Source organism: Raphanus sativus, chromosome 9 (genome assembly GCF_000801105.2).
Source record: "Raphanus sativus cultivar WK10039 chromosome 9, ASM80110v3, whole genome shotgun sequence".
Lineage (NCBI taxonomy): Eukaryota > Viridiplantae > Streptophyta > Magnoliopsida > Brassicales > Brassicaceae > Raphanus > Raphanus sativus.
Genome location: NC_079519.1, coordinates 9,640,649 through 9,664,246, shown reverse-complemented (window position 1 = coordinate 9,664,246; position 23,598 = coordinate 9,640,649). Strand labels below are relative to the sequence as shown.

Genomic DNA, 23,598 nt, shown 5'->3' with positions numbered 1-23,598 from the left:
TCTAAGAAGATTAGAAGCTGAATCGAGTGGCTCAAGTCTCAGGAAATTCGAACTGGTGGATTGTAAATCAGCGAAGTCCTATCAACAAATATCCATATTTAAAGGAAGTTCATATTAGAAATGATATTTTACTTCGAACTTAACCGAAAAGAATTATATATATTTCCAAATTTAATGTCTATCATCATTTATGTTAATTTCGTGATAAAAAAAAATTCTTGCAAAAGTTAAGGGTTTGAAATAAATTTAATATATCATTCATTTTTGAATGTATTTTACAATCACTCAAGATTGCGCTTAACTTTTTTATATACGACATATTGATTTTACAATATAATCAAGTTTACATTGTCCAAGCACAATCATAAATGTCACATATCACATAAAATACAAAAATATTAAACAAAATTAATGTCACACCAAAGTTTTATAAAAGAACATAATTATGGATTGTATATATTTTTCTGTCCTTAAAAATGTCATATATCATTTATAATCGTAAAGAACATGATATTTGACTTTAAACTTAACCGGAAAGAATCATATAAATTTCTAAATTTAATATTTGTCACTATTTATGTTAATTTCGTAATCAAAAAGTCTTATTGCAAAAGTTAGGGGATTGGAAGAAATTTAGCATACAATAATTAGTAATATTTCATTGAAGTTATCATACATTAAGTGTGTTTGTAATTAATTAAGACATAAATGATGTTAATTTCGTACAATTTCATAAATTCATGAACTGATCTAATCATTTTTCAATTAACATTTATGAAGATTTCTCAATTATCCTTAAGTTAAAGGGAATGCATAAACGTACTATGGACTTCTTTTTTTAATTTTATGTACTATCAGTTAATAATTTCCATCTATTACCATTTACATTTTGTATATGCAAACATATGAAATAGAGTAATAATACAAACATATTGTTTTATGTACTTTATTATTTTCTGGACATAAAAATTAATTATATTTTTTCGTTTTAACTATAAAGTATATGTTAAGTTAAAGGATTGCATGAACTTACTATGAAATTCATTTTTTATTTTTCTGTACTACCACTCAATAATTATTTGTCTATTTAAAACACAAATTAAGATTAAAAGAACATTGTGATTATATGATTACACAGATCCATGAAGATGCAGATGTTAATCTCATACGTAAATAAATATTTAGTATTATATAATATATAATATAAAAATACAATTAGTATGCTAACTAATAATAAAATAACTTTTATACAATATTACATCAGAAATATATCAAACAATTGGTGTATTTCGATTATAGTCACTGGGATAGAGATAAGAAAATGGTTATTAAGGACTTTCTTAGCAGTCGTGTGGTTATTCAGGAAATCCTTTTGGCTACACCACTTGCTAATCAAGAAGCAGCAACAAGCTAACCTCTTCTCAGCTCGAAAGGGTATGTGGAAGTTGGAACCGTTGCCTTACTCTTTGCCACAGTCTGCAATAAAGTGACATATTATCTTTTTCATCCTTTTTGGATAAGACGTCTTGGAATGCTGCATATTGGTGGTGTCTTGTTTTGTTTTTTTTTTCTATGTTGTTTTTTTTGCCCTGGTGGCAGCAGTCTTAACCGACCTTTTGGTCTGGTTTGTTTGCTCTCATCATAGGTTGTAAACTCTGAAACTTTCTTGGATTGAATGAGAACAGCGTTTAAAAAAAAGAGATAAGAAAATGGTTATTTCCATTTGTGGATGATCAAAACCGAAATGCAATTTGAATATGGCAACACATACTGTAGTTGCATAAAATGAAACATATACTATAATCTCATTCTAGTTTTAGTTGGCAATGACATTGACATATAATTAGTCTAGGTAAGAGATGGTTATTCAATAAAAGATGTGAGATGGATTCTAGTGAAGACACATAACCAATGACAAAATTGTTAATCATACATAGAGCATAGTTTATTATTAAAAGTTCTCCTCAAATAATAAAAAGGGGATAACCAAAGTCCATCATATTTTGTGTTCTATAGAGATAAACTTGGTTCAGTTGATTTGGATTTTTTAAAAATCATCTTTCAGTTATATATTCACATTCTTTTCAATAAATTCTTGTTTATACAACTAACTATATATTTGGACAAATAAAATTTAGATATGACAAGAGTATTATCAGTAATTTCAACTAGTATCTGATCCGCATGAGTATTTTTGTATAGGACTTTCTTTCGTAGAATATATATTTGATTAATTTTTAGACTTTAATTCTTCTTTACCCTTTCGATTGGAAGCTTTCCAAAGGAACGGAAGCATAATATGTTGATCTTGAAGAATCATATGGAGTTGTCTGTCCTAAGAAAGTTCCATTTCGCCTTGACTTGACTTCGATTTATATTTTCATAGTAAAAAAATTACACTGCGCAGTTTCTTAGAATTCTTAAAACAACAAGAGGACAACTGAATAAATTGATCATCTCTCTCTAACATTTCATCAAAACGCTTTTGTTGAATGTCACTTGGACACACTTGCCTATCTTACATGGAAATTGGAAGCGAGTACGTAATATTAGAATCGTATGGAAGCGCAGAAGCGAGATTTATTAAAAAATTAGGAAGCAGTTACATGTTGGAAGCGTATATCCATATTACATATATATAAAAAAAATATTATAAAGTTCAGGAATAAAAATTATATAACTTACATTTAAAATAAAACATTTATTTATTTATAATAATTATGAAATGGTTTCATATTAAAACTGGGAAAATACACATAAAGTAAATTTAAAAGAAATTATTATATTAATTATTTTTAATATTTCATAAAAAATTGACAAAATATATTTGAATATACATTATATCTTTAATAAAAGTCTCAGTGCATAAAAATAATTTATAGTATTTGATTTTATATTTTTATTGATTTATGACATTGTGTTTTTTTTAAACGGAAGCATAATTCTAAAACGGAATCGCAAGCTTCCAACATGTTTTTTAAAAGAATATTTTGGAAGCATTTTGGAAACGAGACCCTGTAAACTTCCACAAAATTTCGATTCCGATTCTAATTCCGAAGCGGGAAGCGGATATCCGATGAAGCTTGCGCGCAACCTATAACATAGCTAACTTGCATTGAAACAATGAATAACATAGCTAACTTGCATTGAAATAATGAATAACATAGCTAACTGGACGTTTAGTTCGATTCGCTTTCGTTCTGCTCCAACTTTTAACAGTCAGACGGCTGCACGACCACCTAGGCAAATACAGAGCCAAACCAAGTAACAATCTTCCACAGTAATTAACAAGCCTATCAAAAGATGATCGTAGACGTTCTAACACGGTGATTTAACATCCATAAGGGTTTAATAGAAAGCAAGGATACGTAAGTACAAACTTGTTGCACAGATCGTGTTGAAGTAGGGTCGTGACCATAAACCATAAACGCTAGCACATATATACAGGAAAAGGCTTACCATTGTCTTTTCTGGGATTCTCCTACATTTTAGAAGAACAAATTATGCAAGAAAGCAAAGAAAACTTAAACTTGGAATTGTAGAGCTTTACCCCGAAGGGAGCCCTTCCAGAAATTCTCGAAGGCCCAAGACAAGCTTAGGCCCAGGAGGGGTTTGGAAATAGTTTTCAACCAGCAATAGACGCGCCTCGGTTAGTACCTCATTAGCTGCGTCATTGCCCCAAGCGCAAAGATGAGTTATAGATGATGAACGTCTCTTCATTTTATAGTCGAACAAAACCCATGACTTTGTGTACATCTTCCGATGTGGGACGCGTGAACTTAGCTGATTTAACCAAAACTGGGCCTGATTATTAAAAGCCCATATATATCTAACAAAGGCAACTAATAGAAAGTTACGTAAATGAGTTGCCACGCTGGAGAATCCATCCATAGAGGAGTTTGAAAACCAGACGTCGTCTCTTTCCTCTTTGATCCAAATGCCACGTCAGCAACATTCCATGGGAGAGAAACTCGCAGAACAGTCCTCTTGTTTGTCCTTACGGTCTCTACGCAGAGGCGATGCCTCAGCTTCGGTGCTGAGGTCTGAGGAACTGATTCGTCTACTGATTTCATTGATGGGTTATATACACTATCTGTGGAGGTGGAAGCTCCTTTCTCCGCCATTACATGCAAAGATTTTTGTTTTTGGTCATGGTCTGATGTCTTTGATTTAGACCAATGATAGATCAGTGTTGTTCTTTGAAGGTACACTGCTAACAAAGGAGTGAAAGACTGTGCCTTTTGTAAGACTATAACCCAGATGGTGACTTCTTGTTCGTTCCCCCAGGCTGGTAGTAAGTTACTTATTTTGTGTACCATCAATATTGGGTACAGAGCTCATATTTTGTGAGGAAATTATCACACTTTTAGAGCTATAGGTTGAAACCGAAATGTGGAATGCTTTTGGTATCTCCTGGTGAAATTGCTGTTATTACCTTAAAGGTTTCAAATTTTCCATAAAATATACCTGACGGGCGGGAAGTCACGTGGTTTGTTCATTTCCAGCTTCCTGATCTTGGACCAATAGGTAGGTACTCTGAGTGGTCCATTTTGGATTCAACCTTAATAAACAAGTGAGAATATTTATATTTGATTGTGTGAAGGTGCTAATGGGTCTTGCTTCACCAAGAGATTTTCTTGCACCAACGGCATAGTTTTAGGAAGGACTAAGGCCTGACTTCACAATATGCCCTATTTGAAGTAAGACCTCTCTCTCTTCTGTCTGTTTTTGTTTCCTGTAGAGTTTCTTCTAACCACTATAGCACAGTTGCAAAATGATATCGGAAAAAGAAGAATCACAATGTGATAAATATTTTTAGGAGATCATAAATCACAAACAAGTGGGAACATTAGCAAGACAATAGTGGTGAGAAATACAAATTACAGAGTTGATTACAACGGATTGAGATTTGTGAGAGATGAATATGAAAATCAAAGGGTTACAAGAGGCTCTTCGGTGTCCTTGGCTGGTGTAGCCTCCTCTTGCTTTGGTGGCTCAGTCTCACCTGAAGCTTTCTCATCAACAGCTTCGACCGCAGCTTCTTTAGTTTCTTCGGTCTTCACAGCCTCTGCAACTGGCTCAGCCTCGGCAGGCTTGTCTGCCTCAGCTTCCTTCTGTGTCTCTGCTCCATCTACAGCAGACTCTTCCTTCTTCTCTGCAACAACTTCATCTGCCTTCTCCTGAGACACGACTTCGGATTCAACGTTCTTGGACTCAACAACAACATTCTCAGTCGTGACAGAGGTTTCAAGGATATCAGACTCCTTAGGTTTGCTCGCACAGCCTCCCATGGTGTTAAAAAGAAAGAATCGGTTTGAAACGAATACAAATTACAATGGGAAGAACTGTGGAGCCAACAATGAACTCCTTTTCAAATCCTTTTTTATTTAAAAGCCAAAACTATTTATTTTCTTATTAGAGGGCTGAGCAAATGTAGGACAAGACATCAAAGAGATATATATAGTATTGTATAGACAACTAAGACCAATGCTATTTCAAGAAAATGACTAAATTTTTCATTTCACCGTAGATTCTTTGAGGCTCTTCTCTGTCAACGACCTATTCAACAGAAGGAACTTAAACTTTTTCTACACCGTTCTTTTTTAGCCCTCTCCAGCCCAAATAACTTGTCTGACACAAACTCTCCCTGTGCCATTAGACACTCCACAATACTAACCAACAAGAAACAAGAACACCGGAACTAGAGTTGGATGTTTTTACAAGGTAAACAAATAAGCAATTTGAATTGAAATGAAAGATGTAAAAGACAAAGAACCCAAAAGACCAAAACAGGTGCAAAAGCTCCTTTCAGAAACTAGAGTTTACATCTGTTTTCTGGTTGCAGAAAAGAAATAAAGGTAAGATAACTGTTTCTCATGTCATACTCAAAAGCTGTTCCTATGTCAAAAGAGTTATTATTGTTTCCTAGTTCTTTCTTTTACCACACGTCTTCGCTGATTTAGAAGAGGATTCCACTGCTGAAGTTTCCTGGATACCACCATTGGGGACGAGGCTTTTGAACATTGTCAAAGCTTGAGCTATCATGTTAGCAGGATTTGCAGCAGAACTCGGAAGCAGCATTGTTGTACCCTAATAGTGAACAGAAATATTAGGCTATTAGATTATCTACCAAGGGAGGAAAATATCTAAACATAAAGCAGAAGAATCTGGCACAGTATGTTTAGTTCTAAAATAATGGTTTACCTCCTTAGCAATGTTGCCAAAAGCTTGAATGTATTGCTCCGCAACTCTCATACTCGCAGCCTGCATTTTGCACCAATATTAAGCATGAGTTCACAATTTTAAAAGCAAAACCAGTTTACTTGACACTCAATATTTGCAAGTCTAGTAAAACAGGTTAGATGCGGATGCCTCAATACATTGGCTACAGGAGTGAAACCAAACTAAATTTGAATTACTAAGTTAACAATTCGTGCAAATTGATTTGGTAACTCATTAAGCTGAAAAATTGTGGGAAATCATGTAAAGCAACGATGTACTAACCTCCACTCCACCAGTTTCATTGAGGGATTGAGACAACATGGTCAGCCCCCTGGCCGTGGCTTGCGCTCTAGCTATTATTGCTTCTGCCTCACCTGGAAAGCAATACAAGAAAAAAAGATGTTGTGATGCAACAAATTGAAGAATGGCTTGACAATCTTACTATGATGTGTTCATGGCTTACTATATAGTTAATACAAACCTGATGCTCGATTGACCTGGTTTATCTTTGCAGCTTCTGATTCCAAGATCACAGAACTTTTCTTACCATCAGCGATGTTGATATGGGCTTGGCGTTCTCCTATACAAGTAATTATAACAAATTATGAGAAACAAATTGAGCAGGCTTTATTCTGTACTTTCGAGCCAGGAACTTGAACAAACTAAGCTGTAGCAAGCACACTGTTCAACCACAGAACATAGGTTTGCAAAGATAAGCCATGGAAATTTACCTTCAGACTCAAGAATCTGAGCTCTCTTTCTACGTTCAGCTTCAGCTTGCATTTCCATAGCAACCCTCACTCCATTAGGGGGCATGATATCCCCTGGATACACATGGTAATACATAAATATGCAAAAAGGATATCCAGATTAAAACAAAAAAACCATCAAAAAAGTACTCACTAATCTCATAACGAAGGCACTCAAGACCCCAATCTTTTGCAGCAACATTAATAGCTTCCTGCAAGAATAATTTCGTCTCAAAATCACCATATACATAAACTATGAAGGCATAACACCCTTATCTTGCAAAGTAAAACTCAAAACTCAAAACAGCTAAACAATATCAACTGCAATCTTAGGTACTACAAAACACATAAAGAAACTCTTATCCAACACAAACTAAACTCAAACTCGGACCCAGCAATCACTAAAAGAAGAGCAAAGCAGCACTAATATAACAACAACACCCACTAAAAGTTTACACATTTAACATGACACTAAACTAAGCTCAAGTGAAGAGCAAAAAAAGACGAACCACAATCTTCTCGTTCAGCGTATCACGCTCCTCAAACGTCTTATCAAGAGTAATCTTCCCAAGCTCACTACGCATAGTTGTCTGAGCCAACTGCATAACAGCGTAAATGGGATTCTCAACGCCATAAGACGCCAAATGTGGATTCACAATCTGCAAAACACAACACACAAAAGAAAAAAAAACTCATCATAGATCTGAAAAGTTAAATAAAATCAAAGATAATAATAATAAAAGCAACCTTGACGTAAAGAACACCATCGATGTGGATGCTGACGTTATCCTTGGTAATGGCAGTCTGGTTCCCAATAGGAATCGCTTCCTCCTTGAGGGAATGAACATACGCGATTCGATCCACGCCTGGGACAAGGAAGTGAATCCCTGAGTCCAGAGTCTTCACGTATTTCCCGAACCTCTCGATCACGCACGCCTTCTTCTCCGGCACGATACGGATTCCCCAGTTCGTCGGCGGCTTGATTTGGTAGCTACGATAACAACACATAAACGTATCATCACTAAAAAACCCTAAGATTGCTCCTCCTAGTATTCTAGACTAAGTTAGATTTTAACCTGTTGAAAGCATGACCGGGAGCAGGAGAGCTGAAGTGGCGGACGGGGGTAGTAGCGGCGGTGGCGGTGGGGCCGGAGAGTAGTGGTGAGTGAACAAGAGCGGGAGACTGACGGAGGTAGCTGATGGATCTTACGGCGGTTGTAGCCACGGATCTGGAACGGAGCATGTGGTTCATCTTGGTAAGCAGAAACTAAAACCCTCTTAAAATCTTTAATTTTGAAATATTTATATTTTTATGGATCGGCTATATGCATACATATATACACATGGATGAAATACTTGGAGAAGAGGCAAAACCAAAAAAATTGGCTTGGTCATTTTTATTTTAACTATAGGTTAGATACTCTCGGTGTGAGTGCTTATCACGGATGTCACTGTGATATATTTCCTTTATATATTTTTAACATCATGTTTCCTTTATTTCCTTTTTAAGATACAGCCATAAGTTTTATAAAATCTAACTTTACAAACTACACTAGATGAATATCCGTGAGTTTTTTTATATTAATGTTTGTTTGGTAAATGGTTTTAATATTTTGCAACACTATTGTAAATCGATGAATACAAATGTTTTATTTCTTAAATGTATCGTTTTCGAAGAGCTAACGTATTACAGTTCATGTTAATCAATACAATACTAAAAGGCAAATATAAGCTCCATTGAGCTATGCCACGTCATATTAAAAAATCAGTCAATTAGAGAGTTTGTTTTTGCCATGTCACCATCGCTTTGGACTAAAGAAAAGTGAAACCGGGTCTTTGGCGTTGGCTTTTAAATTGTTATGGCACAAATTTAACATAATAGGCCTAAACCTATGTTCAGTCGTCAAACTCCGTCTCTTCCACTTCGTTTCCTCTGTAATTGCGGTTACTGCTACCCTTACTTTGTCAATCAATGATGTTCTTTACTCACTCCTTTATTGTTTCATTCCACCTCCCATTGATTCTTCCTATATAAATCGCATCGTCTAAACCTAAATCCATCCAAAATTGAAAAGCTATTCTCCCACACCTCTGTTCTCACCGTCATTGACGATATCCGCCTCTCTCTATTCACACGAAGATTTCCAAGCTAACTGTGGACTTAGGAGTTGCCTTTACGGTAATATGTCTAAACTTTTATTTAATTCATCTCCCACATTAACGTGTTTTATGCTTCGATTTTAATTTATATCGAGTGTCAGCCTGATGTCTACTGTTAAATTTTCATTGCTTTTCAAAAAAATATGTGCTGATTTCCATTTAACGTTTATGTTTCTGTTTGGTCAATCAGTTTTCCTGCGTCTATCTCAAAAAAAAAAAAACAGAGACCCTTGCCCTCAGTTCAGTGTCATCCTCGCATGTCTTTTATGTACTACGATGTCCAACCCACCATTGATTAACTCAACTGGTTAGTGTTTGTAGACCCAAAAGGCTTATAATTGCCAACTCCAAGTAATATTCTAATTCAGCCTCTCTTTTTTGACTCTGACCAATCTTATATTTGTATATTGTCTCAGATTGGGTTCTAAACCAGAGATTGCAGAGAGCTGGTGAATGCAGAGGAGGTTACTAAGGCTGTGATAGTAACAGCTGGACAAATCTATGCTTATATCAAAAAGGAATTCGACAGGGTAAAGTTATAGCTCTAGATAACTCACTCGGAAACAGAGCCCTATTTATGTAGATATCCCATTGCAGGAAGGTCTTTCGAATTCTTATCCACAATTGATGATGTGCAGTGACTGCTTGGTATTATATTGCCTGCAGCGACGGCAAAACTAAGGCCACCAGAGGACCTTCTTTGTTGATGTGTCCAAAGGTTGAAAAATATGAACTCTAACCTCTAAAACCATTTATGTCTTGACTAGAATTTGACTTTATTTCCCTCTTGATCGCAAGTACTTTAGTGCAGAACACACGGTGGTGGCAGATGCGGGAGAGGAAGGGAAGCAAGCGGCAGCGCTAAGGGTAACAGGGGACAAAGCAATGTTCTATAAAGTTAGGGTTTTGGGATCACAAGACACTCGTAATGATGGAACTGGTTCTCACTACTTTTACCAATGCCACATCCAAGGAAGTGTCGATTTCATCTTCGGCAACGCCAAGTCGCTTTACCATGCAACAATCACATTCATCTTTTTATTTAATCCTTTTTCTGTATATAAAAAAATATGTACACAATGTTGATCTGACGTTTTGTGTAAACAACACCACAGGACTGTGATATCCGCTCAAACGCAAAGAGATTCGGCGCCATTGCAGCTCACCATAGAAGTGAAGAGAATGACGATACTGGTTTCTCCTTTGTGAACTGTGACATCGGAGGAACATGAAAGGTTTACCTGGGGAGAGCTTGGAGAATCTGCTAAGGTTTTTTTCTACGACAATAATGACCAGGCTGTTTCCGTGCTACTTGGTAATGCAGGCCGTGAGACTTGAAAGCCTACCTCGGAAATAGTTGACAACTACGTTGAGGTAAATTGACAGCAAGTTATAGAACTCTCAAGTCATGTAATCTCACTTTATTTTTCCATTAATGTTACGCCAATCCAGATCTTGGTGCTGACCATGAGATGCCTGCCCTCCCCAAACTGTAATATATATATCATTGGTCAAGCACACAAGTTCAGGGTCAAAGTGTCAGAATACAACTTCTCAGGAAAGACACAGACTGTAACTGTTCTAAATTGTCTCTGCAGTAGTTTTACCACCTTTAACAACTCCCCCCCCCCCCCCCCCCCCAAACTCCCACTTGCCGCCAAATCTAAAATGGCACTGCCTTCTGCAAGTGATGTGGGTGCATCTTCCAAAAGCTGTGTATACGTTGCTGAAGAGGTAAATAAAAGTACCAGTAACAGTAACAGTGATGAATTACAGAAAGCAAAGCATTCTAAACATGTGTTTTGAAAGCAGAGCAAACGCTGTGTATTCATCTCTCAGTGTTGCTTTAGTTAAGAATTTCAAACAGTTTACTTATTTGGTTAGACTAGAATTTTCAATAGAATACGTAATGCTTTGGTAGTGATTTGCAAGTACTTGGCATTTTGTATCATAATCCCGGATGCTCTGCTGAGTGTATGCTGTTGAAGCACTTCATTTAAATTGATATCACATACCTCTTCAGCCATAGTAACTCTCAAATAGTATTGCATGGTGCTATGTAGCTACTACAGCTGTTCATGTCCAGTGATGATAATGTCAAAACAGAGTATCAAGAGTTATATGATTAATCCAACCTTTGAGGGACGTAGTTAGCGGCAGAAACATCAATACATCTCTTCCACAATAATCTCCATCTTCCACCTACCAAATAAGAAGTGAATCATTTTTTAAAAAGAAGACATAAAAAAAACTCAACTAACATGTTCCAAATCGTATCTTAAAACCACCGGTTGACCCATCTTCTAAACCATCTCTAACTGAATGGGGAAAACCATCTCTACCCACCCTCTCGATACTTGGAGGTAAGACAAATCCTTATCTAGATGATTCACCAGAATGTTTATACATTTGAAGTTTGTTTTTTTGTATGTCATAACACATAATATTTAATTATTTGTTAGTACAATTTTATACAAAAAGATCTGGAGAATATATTAGTATATTACACATTTCAGTTTTTAGCAATAAAAGAGAGTTAATAATGTTGTTGGTAACCCAAAACAAGAAATGAGAATTGGTCTTAAATCCATGGAGTAATAGTCAAAGAAAAAAAGAACTAACCAGTAACTACATATTAGAATGTTTTTAAATGCATTTGTAGTATATACTTAGACATGTTATATAAAAAACTATTTGAGGTTTGTAATATTTTATCAATAATTATGTAGTTTTGTTTTAAAAAATTTATCATTTATTTTAAATAAAAATACATGTGTTATCTATGTGGTGCGTAATTTATGTGTTTGTGGTATCTTACAAAGCCCATATGTTTAAAATAAATTTTGGAAAAATATAACTTATTTCTCTTCTTCAAAGCATGTCAAATTTCACCCAAAAAGACTAAGGATGTGAGGATTAAGCACCGCCTACTCACTAAAAAACATGACTATTAGGCTTATAAACATAGGAAACATATTAAATCCATGGAGTAATAGTCAAAGAAAAGAAAAAAAAATCAAAAAATTCAAAGGAGAAAAGAACAAACCAACATATTTAATCATGAACCTATTATAACATTTTAAAATGCATGTGTAATATAATATCTAGACAGGTTATACATAAAACTATTTGAAGTTTGTAATATTTAAACAATAGTTAAGTAATTTTGTTAAGAAAAGTTTTACATTTATTCTAAATAAAAATACATATGATATCCATGTCATGATATGTACGTATTTTATGCTTACGTGGTATCAGCTAATGTGTTTAAAAAATGTTGGAAATATATAACTTTTTATATTTTTTTAGTATCAGCTAAGTTTTACATTTTTTATTTTTTTTTAGTTTACAAAAAATATATAACTTACTTTTGTACCAAAAAAGATATAACTTATTTTCCTTCTTTTAAGCAAGTCAAGTTTTTTTTCTTGCTTAAAAACCAAGTTAAGTTTCATGCAAAGAAAGACGATGCAAGTATGAGGATTAGTGAGCGCCTACTCATTAAAAAACCTTGACTTAGGCATATGAACGTAGGAAGCATATTCACTATAAACCTATACATAATGTAAATGTTGTTTGAATTAGAAATAAAACACGAAATGTTATTTATTAATAGTTATTCCTCTGCATTTAGTCACAGTGATCTTGGTTTAACTTTCCTGATTTCCTCCTGAGTCCCGACTAACCAACCACCTACGTAGTCACTCCAAGTTATTACTTATTTATAAATCATAGATCTCTTTTTTAAAAAAAAAAAGCATAGCTCTCTAAATGCATATATGTAGTGTAATATTTAGACAGATTCTATATCAAACGACATGAGCTCCTTCATGATATTGAAATAATTTTATAAATTTAGTTTAAAAAACAATTATTTGTAGATTTGTTTTTAAAAGTTAATTAATTTTATAAGGAAATGTTCAAACATAGACTACAATGGAGGCTCACTCCATTATAAACTCTAACCATTACTCCCCTTGAATGGTTATGAAGACAAATCATCCTATTCAAACGGGACAAAAAACTCACACAATTCCGGTGGACGATAAGCAAAATGAGGTCGTCTTCTCGGATCATGGAGCAAACCAAAAAGGGTATCATTAATTATTCTCAGTTATCAAATTGTTTTGCCATAATTTTTTTTTAAAAAAATTAAGTGTTCTTAGCTTATGTCTATATTTTGTAGTTCATTAAAGGGAAATTAGTGATCAGCAACATGCAAACTGAAATTGTTTGACTGTAAGTAACAATTGATTACAATAAAATAATACAACCTTTATCAACTTAAATTTATCCAGCTAATAGGCTCATTTTGGCTGTGATATTTACGACCTTCTTTTTTTCCTTGAAACACAAGTAAAAACATCTTCCCATCCTCTCCCAAACTATCTTAGTTTTCTAAATTCAGTCTTTGTATTTTACCAGACCAATAAAAGGAAACTTTACTACAGCAAATATATGCAGTTGTAAAGCTACATGCAACATCCACACAACGAAAATCAGTGCATCTTGGCCCTGTTATACTATATTATACAGGCTAAAAGAGTTTATAAATTCAAAATGATTCTACGGTATCTCATACAACATATTCAATTGTAAAATTATAAAGAAATTATCCGCGCGTAGCGCGGAAAACGATCTAGTTATTTTAAAGACTTAACTAGATGCGATCGTACGAGTTTTAATTTTCAGTTTTAGTTATTATTTATTTATACTAAACAATATATTTATAATATTTGATCGTTTTACATTGACTAAACTAGGTATAGGTATTTGGGTATCCACTCGAATTCGGTTAAAATTTATTCGGGTTTGAGATTTTCGAGTTTAAAAATTCTAGCTCTATTCAGGTATTTATAAACTTTGGTTCCAGTTTGATTTAGATCTTTGCGGGGTTGATAACCCGATTAAATTATTTTTAAATTTTCAAAATTTATATATCTTTAAATATCCTTAAATCTAAAAAATATAACATGTAAATTTGAGTAATGTAAGCTAAAATACCTAAATTAAAAATTAAAATAAATTTAACTTGAAATATTTGGATGAAGAATAAATATATATATTTTAAGTATTTTTGGTGTTTTGATTATTGTTTATCTACTTTAAATGTTTACTTTTGACAATTTTTTATATTTCAAATAAACTTAAAATAGCTTATATTTTGGATATTAACTCGAAAAATAGCTAACATATTGAAGTATATAAATATGATTTAAATACATTCGAATATCCAAAATATTTCGTTCGGATAAAGTTTAGTTATGGTTCTCTAGCTACCAAAATGGTAAATCCGTTTGGATATTATCTAGCTTCGGTTCAAATTTGGTAATACTTTTTCGTTCAGATTTGTTAAATGAAGAGTTGTTATTATAATTTCCATGAATAGTTTGTCCAATAAAAATGTATTTTTTTAATTTGATATTGTTTTAATTGAGAAGTTAATGAAGTGTATTTAATTCAAATTTAATTTTAGAAAACACATTAATGTAAGTTGAAAAGACAGAGCATTAAAATAGGAAATATTATTTAATTATTTATTTAATTCAAATTTAATTTTGGAAAACACATTAATCAAAGTGAAAAATACATCATTAAAATAGGAAGTATTATTTAATGTCAGTGGCATGGAAGTGTAAATAACACTGAAAACTAAGGAGCATTTTATATGTGTACTTCTCTTTTAATAATATAGATATGTATAATAAAAATGAATTAAGTTTTGCAATTAATACAAATTACCAAAATCAGATAGGCAATATCGATTGTAAAATGACGAAAGAGGATTAGGTTTTGCTGTTCTCATTTTGTTTGTTATTGACCGACCATAAGTGATTTCATTTTTTACCTCTATAAAATTGTGTTTTCGTTCTTGCTTTGGTTACACTGATATGAGTTTTGTTTCCTTCTTTTTAAAAATTTATTATATGATTTCCGTGAATTAAATAAGTGTCAATTTAAAAAAATGGACATATATAAAAACTAGTTCCATTCCAGATATATATCTATGAATCAAAATTTTGAACAAAATCACCGGCAAACTATATTTAAAAGTTAGTGTTCAAATCTGATATATTAAGCTGTTATAGAATATAAGTGCAGATTCCAAATATAAATGTCTGTCCATTATATATTCATCAGCATGGTGTAAAAATCATCTAATTCTAGAACAGCGAAACAAATTACTTATTTTATTAACCTATGTTTTTGAGGTTTAGTTACTTGGGACTATACCGATAAAAATTTTATAATACTTTACCATTCTAGTATATGTAAAATATTGTATAAACTAAGAAATGTTTGATTTATTAAATAATAAATATAAAACTTATAATAAATAGTTCAAATATCTCATTTCTTTGTCATCAACTAAAATAGACTCAAATTGACTCTGTAAACCACTCTGATAACTCTGCATCCATATGAACGACAAAAATCGGCTGATCCCTGGCAATGCATGCTAGTCTATCCGCCATAGTGTATTGTGTCTGTGGGACATGAATGATCTATGAGTTGATGAAGCTTTGTTTTAGGAGCTTAATATCTTCTAAGTAAATTGCGAAAGCGAGCCATTCTTTTGGTTCCGAAACCATCTTCACCAATTGAGAGTAATCTATTGTAAATGTAACCTGCATCTTGGGTAAATTCCTCATACATTCCATAGCCCATAGTAGTGCTTCCATCTCCGAGTGAAGCGGAGATAAACTAGCCCTTGCATTTCTTGCCCCATCAAACCTTGAAAACCTTCTAATGTACTATACCAACCTAATCCTGAGAAACATTCATTTTTTTCCATGATCCATCAACAAAAACACCATCGGCCTGAGATATGTGGTACAATTGAGGCCGCTGTAGACTGTATTGTGGTCCTGGTTTTTCCTTCTTATGCCTCCTTCCAAAGGACTTATTATGTTTCCGCTAGTCTTAGTGTTTCTCTTGGGTCTATATCTGTATTGCTAAATATCTTATTGTTTTTTTTCCAAATATACCACAATATCCATGGAAATTGATGATTCTTCATTTTTGGTTGGATTCTCTGAAAAAGTTGATCTATATTTGTGAACAGAGAACTCGTGGGAAAATAGCTGTATTTAATAGGATCTGTGAGAGTGCCCAAACTTAACGCGTTGGTGGACATTCAAAGAAGATGTGGTTTATAGATTCTTCTGAAGGTCCACATCTATAGCAACAAATATCCCCATGTATTTTTCTTGCTTACAGATTTTTCTTAACTGAAATGAACCCATATACTAATTACCATAAGAAATGCTTATTTTTGGTGAGCATCGTATTTTTCAGCAGAAAGCTTTCAGTATGTCGACTGTGGAACCAATCAGATTCAGATCCAGATATTCAGTTCAAATATCTTATTCTTATAATTATAATAGCTAAATAGGATATTAGAGCGAAATAAATATTTAGCGATAAATATGATATGGCTCACTGGCTTGTTGTAATAGTTTAACTAATCAGTTGTATGAACACATGTATACATGATTCACGTGGTAATATATAAAATTTGGAAAATATAGTTAATGAAAGCACAAAATTTATCCAATATAAGAATATATTTTCTTTTGGTTAACAAAGAATTTATATCAGGGAAAAGGGAGAATAAATTTGACTCATGAAGACTATGAAGGAGCAACGACAACTAGAGGTGTCGGTTGATTTTCATGTCGCTTTAGGAAGCTTCCGGTCAATTGCATAACCAAACAATATAATTCTTTAAATCTTATCAACGGACGTGTATCTATATATCTATATCTAATACTATAAAGAAGAGGTCTATTCTCTTCTCCTCTTGCCACCTCATCAAATAGGGCAAGGAGGTGCTGACACGTGTTGTCTATTCTAAAACGCTCCGTATCATTTATTTTTGTTTGTGCAGACTTCTGTTTCGTTGGGCCATGTCTTTCTACGTTGAGCCCATTGCGTGTTTTAACCAGTTCAACGTGATGCAAAACGGTTAACAGGACATCCTATTCGCATCTCCAATGGCGATATCGGTTGCGCAGCCGATCTTTCGTCTCCTTCCTTGCGAGATTTTTGTTATGCAAAACGGTAGAGTTCGACAATAAAAAGGTATTCTTTCCTCTTTTCATAAACATCATCTCATTTGTGGTATATCTACACGATCTTTATATGTCCGTTTTTCATCAAGGCATCTTTTATCCTGTTATACAATAATGGCTTCCACGGCGTCTCACATACTCCCAATCTCGACTTCCCAAACGGTTCTCTCTGCCGCTCCTTCTTCCGTCGAATCTCAACCACCCATCGCTACCCCTTATTCCCGTCTTCATCAACCAAGTCTCAGAAACTATCACGATCGGATCTTTGTGCTTTTCCTCAACGATGTTGGATCTGTTTTTGTCTCGGCTGTGATGGTCGGAGTTGTGTTGATCTGTGCTCACAGAGAGTTTAGGGCTCCGAAAGATCTTTTATTGGATGCGAAGAGCAAGATCTTTCCTTTTGTTTATTTTTAAGTTTAAGATTCAGGAAATATCATTTTGGTTAAAGCACTTCATTTAAATTGATATCACATACCTCTTCAGCCATAGTAACTCTCAAATAGTATTGCATGGTGCTATGTAGCTACTACAGCTGTTCATGTCCAGTGATGATAATGTCAAAACAGAGTATCAAGAGTTATATGATTAATCCAACCTTTGAGGGACGTAGTTAGCGGCAGAAACATCAATACATCTCTTCCACAATAATCTCCATCTTCCACCTACCAAATAAGAAGTGAATCATTTTTTAAAAAGAAGACATAAAAAAAACTCAACTAACATGTTCCAAATCGTATCTTAAAACCACCGGTTGACCCATCTTCTAAACCATCTCTAACTGAATGGGGAAAACCATCTCTACCCACCCTCTCGATACTTGGAGGTAAGACAAATCCTTATCTAGATGATTCACCAGAATGTTTATACATTTGAAGTTTGTTTTTTTGTATGTCATAACACATAATATTTAATTATTTGTTAGTACAATTTTATACAAAAAGATCTGGAGAATATATTAGTATATTACACATTTCAGTTTTTAGCAATAAAAGAGAGTTAATAATGTTGTTGGTAACCCAAAACAAGAAATGAGAATTGGTCTTAAATCCATGGAGTAATAGTCAAAGAAAAAAAGAACTAACCAGTAACTACATATTAGAATGTTTTTAAATGCATTTGTAGTATATACTTAGACATGTTATATAAAAAACTATTTGAGGTTTGTAATATTTTATCAATAATTATGTAGTTTTGTTTTAAAAAATTTATCATTTATTTTAAATAAAAATACATGTGTTATCTATGTGGTGCGTAATTTATGTGTTTGTGGTATCTTACAAAGCCCATATGTTTAAAATAAATTTTGGAAAAATATAACTTATTTCTCTTCTTCAAAGCATGTCAAATTTCACCCAAAAAGACTAAGGATGTGAGGATTAAGCACCGCCTACTCACTAAAAAACATGACTATTAGGCTTATAAACATAGGAAACATATTAAATCCATGGAGTAATAGTCAAAGAAAAGAAAAAAAAATCAAAAAATTCAAAGGAGAAAAGAACAAACCAACATATTTAATCATGAACCTATTATAACATTTTAAAATGCATGTGTAATATAATATCTAGACAGGTTATACATAAAACTATTTGAAGTTTGTAATATTTAAACAATAGTTAAGTAATTTTGTTAAGAAAAGTTTTACATTTATTCTAAATAAAAATACATATGATATCCATGTCATGATATGTACGTATTTTATGCTTACGTGGTATCAGCTAATGTGTTTAAAAAATGTTGGAAATATATAACTTTTTATATTTTTTTAGTATCAGCTAAGTTTTACATTTTTTATTTTTTTTTAGTTTACAAAAAATATATAACTTACTTTTGTACCAAAAAAGATATAACTTATTTTCCTTCTTTTAAGCAAGTCAAGTTTTTTTTCTTGCTTAAAAACCAAGTTAAGTTTCATGCAAAGAAAGACGATGCAAGTATGAGGATTAGTGAGCGCCTACTCATTAAAAAACCTTGACTTAGGCATATGAACGTAGGAAGCATATTCACTATAAACCTATACATAATGTAAATGTTGTTTGAATTAGAAATAAAACACGAAATGTTATTTATTAATAGTTATTCCTCTGCATTTAGTCACAGTGATCTTGGTTTAACTTTCCTGATTTCCTCCTGAGTCCCGACTAACCAACCACCTACGTAGTCACTCCAAGTTATTACTTATTTATAAATCATAGATCTCTTTTTTAAAAAAAAAAAGCATAGCTCTCTAAATGCATATATGTAGTGTAATATTTAGACAGATTCTATATCAAACGACATGAGCTCCTTCATGATATTGAAATAATTTTATAAATTTAGTTTAAAAAACAATTATTTGTAGATTTGTTTTTAAAAGTTAATTAATTTTATAAGGAAATGTTCAAACATAGACTACAATGGAGGCTCACTCCATTATAAACTCTAACCATTACTCCCCTTGAATGGTTATGAAGACAAATCATCCTATTCAAACGGGACAAAAAACTCACACAATTCCGGTGGACGATAAGCAAAATGAGGTCGTCTTCTCGGATCATGGAGCAAACCAAAAAGGGTATCATTAATTATTCTCAGTTATCAAATTGTTTTGCCATAATTTTTTTTTAAAAAAATTAAGTGTTCTTAGCTTATGTCTATATTTTGTAGTTCATTAAAGGGAAATTAGTGATCAGCAACATGCAAACTGAAATTGTTTGACTGTAAGTAACAATTGATTACAATAAAATAATACAACCTTTATCAACTTAAATTTATCCAGCTAATAGGCTCATTTTGGCTGTGATATTTACGACCTTCTTTTTTTCCTTGAAACACAAGTAAAAACATCTTCCCATCCTCTCCCAAACTATCTTAGTTTTCTAAATTCAGTCTTTGTATTTTACCAGACCAATAAAAGGAAACTTTACTACAGCAAATATATGCAGTTGTAAAGCTACATGCAACATCCACACAACGAAAATCAGTGCATCTTGGCCCTGTTATACTATATTATACAGGCTAAAAGAGTTTATAAATTCAAAATGATTCTACGGTATCTCATACAACATATTCAATTGTAAAATTATAAAGAAATTATCCGCGCGTAGCGCGGAAAACGATCTAGTTATTTTAAAGACTTAACTAGATGCGATCGTACGAGTTTTAATTTTCAGTTTTAGTTATTATTTATTTATACTAAACAATATATTTATAATATTTGATCGTTTTACATTGACTAAACTAGGTATAGGTATTTGGGTATCCACTCGAATTCGGTTAAAATTTATTCGGGTTTGAGATTTTCGAGTTTAAAAATTCTAGCTCTATTCAGGTATTTATAAACTTTGGTTCCAGTTTGATTTAGATCTTTGCGGGGTTGATAACCCGATTAAATTATTTTTAAATTTTCAAAATTTATATATCTTTAAATATCCTTAAATCTAAAAAATATAACATGTAAATTTGAGTAATGTAAGCTAAAATACCTAAATTAAAAATTAAAATAAATTTAACTTGAAATATTTGGATGAAGAATAAATATATATATTTTAAGTATTTTTGGTGTTTTGATTATTGTTTATCTACTTTAAATGTTTACTTTTGACAATTTTTTATATTTCAAATAAACTTAAAATAGCTTATATTTTGGATATTAACTCGAAAAATAGCTAACATATTGAAGTATATAAATATGATTTAAATACATTCGAATATCCAAAATATTTCGTTCGGATAAAGTTTAGTTATGGTTCTCTAGCTACCAAAATGGTAAATCCGTTTGGATATTATCTAGCTTCGGTTCAAATTTGGTAATACTTTTTCGTTCAGATTTGTTAAATGAAGAGTTGTTATTATAATTTCCATGAATAGTTTGTCCAATAAAAATGTATTTTTTTAATTTGATATTGTTTTAATTGAGAAGTTAATGAAGTGTATTTAATTCAAATTTAATTTTAGAAAACACATTAATGTAAGTTGAAAAGACAGAGCATTAAAATAGGAAATATTATTTAATTATTTATTTAATTCAAATTTAATTTTGGAAAACACATTAATCAAAGTGAAAAATACATCATTAAAATAGGAAGTATTATTTAATGTCAGTGGCATGGAAGTGTAAATAACACTGAAAACTAAGGAGCATTTTATATGTGTACTTCTCTTTTAATAATATAGATATGTATAATAAAAATGAATTAAGTTTTGCAATTAATACAAATTACCAAAATCAGATAGGCAATATCGATTGTAAAATGACGAAAGAGGATTAGGTTTTGCTGTTCTCATTTTGTTTGTTATTGACCGACCATAAGTGATTTCATTTTTTACCTCTATAAAATTGTGTTTTCGTTCTTGTTTTGGTTACACTGATATGAGTTTTGTTTCCTTCTTTTTAAAAATTTATTATATGATTTCCGTGAATTAAATAAGTGTCAATTTAAAAAAATGGACATATATAAAAACTAGTTCCATTCCAGATATATATCTATGAATCAAAATTTTGAACAAAATCACCGGCAAACTATATTTAAAAGTTAGTGTTCAAATCTGATATATTAAGCTGTTATAGAATATAAGTGCAGATTCCAAATATAAATGTCTGTCCATTATATATTCATCAGCATGGTGTAAAAATCATCTAATTCTAGAACAGCGAAACAAATTACTTATTTTATTAACCTATGTTTTTGAGGTTTAGTTACTTGGGACTATACCGATAAAATTTTTATAATACTTTACCATTCTAGTATATGTAAAATATTGTATAAACTAAGAAATGTTTGATTTATTAAATAATAAATATAAAACTTATAATAAATAGTTCAAATATCTCATTTCTTTGTCATCAACTAAAATAGACTCAAATTGACTCTGTAAACCACTCTGATAACTCTGCATCCATATGAACGACAAAAATCGGCTGATCCCTGGCAATGCATGCTAGTCTATCCGCCATAGTGTATTGTGTCTGTGGGACATGAATGATCTATGAGTTGATGAAGCTTTGTTTTAGGAGCTTAATATCTTCTAAGTAAATTGCGAAAGCGAGCCATTCTTTTGGTTCCGAAACCATCTTCACCAATTGAGAGTAATCTATTGTAAATGTAACCTGCATCTTGGGTAAATTCCTCATACATTCCATAGCCCATAGTAGTGCTTCCATCTCCGAGTGAAGCGGAGATAAACTAGCCCTTGCATTTCTTGCCCCATCAAACCTTGAAAACCTTCTAATGTACTATACCAACCTAATCCTGAGAAACATTCATTTTTTTCCATGATCCATCAACAAAAACACCATCGGCCTGAGATATGTGGTACAATTGAGGCCGCTGTAGACTGTATTGTGGTCCTGGTTTTTCCTTCTTATGCCTCCTTCCAAAGGACTTATTATGTTTCCGCTAGTCTTAGTGTTTCTCTTGGGTCTATATCTGTATTGCTAAATATCTTATTGTTTTTTTTCCAAATATACCACAATATCCATGGAAATTGATGATTCTTCATTTTTGGTTGGATTCTCTGAAAAAGTTGATCTATATTTGTGAACAGAGAACTCGTGGGAAAATAGCTGTATTTAATAGGATCTGTGAGAGTGCCCAAACTTAACGCGTTGGTGGACATTCAAAGAAGATGTGGTTTATAGATTCTTCTGAAGGTCCACATCTATAGCAACAAATATCCCCATGTATTTTTCTTGCTTACAGATTTTTCTTAACTGAAATGAACCCATATACTAATTACCATAAGAAATGCTTATTTTTGGTGAGCATCGTATTTTTCAGCAGAAAGCTTTCAGTATGTCGACTGTGGAACCAATCAGATTCAGATCCAGATATTCAGTTCAAATATCTTATTCTTATAATTATAATAGCTAAATAGGATATTAGAGCGAAATAAATATTTAGCGATAAATATGATATGGCTCACTGGCTTGTTGTAATAGTTTAACTAATCAGTTGTATGAACACATGTATACATGATTCACGTGGTAATATATAAAATTTGGAAAATATAGTTAATGAAAGCACAAAATTTATCCAATATAAGAATATATTTTCTTTTGGTTAACAAAGAATTTATATCAGGGAAAAGGGAGAATAAATTTGACTCATGAAGACTATGAAGGAGCAACGACAACTAGAGGTGTCGGTTGATTTTCATGTCGCTTTAGGAAGCTTCCGGTCAATTGCATAACCAAACAATATAATTCTTTAAATCTTATCAACGGACGTGTATCTATATATCTATATCTAATACTATAAAGAAGAGGTCTATTCTCTTCTCCTCTTGCCACCTCATCAAATAGGGCAAGGAGGTGCTGACACGTGTTGTCTATTCTAAAACGCTCCGTATCATTTATTTTTGTTTGTGCAGACTTCTGTTTCGTTGGGCCATGTCTTTCTACGTTGAGCCCA

The 23,598-nt window shown here is 32.7% G+C and overlaps 2 protein-coding genes, 1 long non-coding RNA gene and 1 other non-coding gene across 6 annotated transcripts; 1 reads left to right on the top strand and 3 right to left on the bottom strand.

Annotated features, from left to right (window-relative positions):
* Positions 1 to 3,542: 3,542 nt before the first annotated feature.
* On the bottom strand, positions 3,543 to 3,692 carry LOC130500587 (U4 spliceosomal RNA). Its single transcript, XR_008939206.1, has one exon. It is a non-coding gene; the product is annotated as a U4 spliceosomal RNA (small nuclear RNA).
* A 1,096-nt stretch (positions 3,693 to 4,788) lies between these two features.
* Positions 4,789 to 5,521, bottom strand: LOC108819535 (uncharacterized). The gene has a single exon (XM_018592591.2). The coding sequence runs from the start codon at positions 5,289 to 5,291 to the stop codon at positions 4,932 to 4,934; it is 360 nt and encodes a 119-aa protein (XP_018448093.1). The 5' UTR covers positions 5,292 to 5,521; the 3' UTR covers positions 4,789 to 4,931.
* Positions 5,522 to 5,782: 261 nt separating this feature from the next.
* Positions 5,783 to 8,278, bottom strand: LOC108819534 (uncharacterized). Its single transcript, XM_018592590.2, has 9 exons — positions 8,048 to 8,278; positions 7,719 to 7,962; positions 7,481 to 7,630; positions 7,126 to 7,183; positions 6,954 to 7,046; positions 6,704 to 6,802; positions 6,505 to 6,596; positions 6,205 to 6,264; positions 5,783 to 6,090 (listed from the first exon to the last, which is right to left on the bottom strand). Exons 1-9 carry the CDS (start codon positions 8,221 to 8,223, stop codon positions 5,926 to 5,928), a joined length of 1,137 nt encoding a protein of 378 aa, XP_018448092.2. The 5' UTR covers positions 8,224 to 8,278; the 3' UTR covers positions 5,783 to 5,925.
* Positions 8,279 to 8,849: 571 nt separating this feature from the next.
* Positions 8,850 to 11,157, top strand: LOC108836351 (uncharacterized). 3 transcript variants are annotated; one of them, XR_001947109.2, is made up of 6 exons: positions 8,850 to 9,150; positions 9,322 to 9,438; positions 9,548 to 9,661; positions 9,770 to 9,849; positions 9,943 to 10,505; positions 10,584 to 11,157. It is a non-coding gene; the product is annotated as an uncharacterized LOC108836351 (long non-coding RNA). The 3 variants fall into 3 exon arrangements; XR_001947108.2 differs by having other exon boundaries at positions 9,930 to 10,505; XR_001947107.2 differs by having other exon boundaries at positions 8,851 to 9,150; positions 9,938 to 10,505.
* Positions 11,158 to 23,598: the final 12,441 nt, after the last annotated feature.

Excerpts from the sequence above, each read along its gene's own strand:
- LOC108819535 (XM_018592591.2), bottom strand. The coding sequence starts at position 5,291 with ATGGGAGGCTGTGCGAGCAAACCTAAGGAGTCTGATATCCTTGAAACC.
- LOC108819534 (XM_018592590.2), bottom strand. The coding sequence starts at position 8,223 with ATGAACCACATGCTCCGTTCCAGATCCGTGGCTACAACCGCCGTAAGA. Across the intron at positions 6,265-6,504 it reads ATGAAACTGGTGGAGTGGAG|GCTGCGAGTATGAGAGTTGC; the intron begins GTTAGTACATCG and ends TGCAAAATGCAG. Across the intron at positions 6,091-6,204 it reads TTGGCAACATTGCTAAGGAG|GGTACAACAATGCTGCTTCC; the intron begins GTAAACCATTAT and ends GTTCACTATTAG.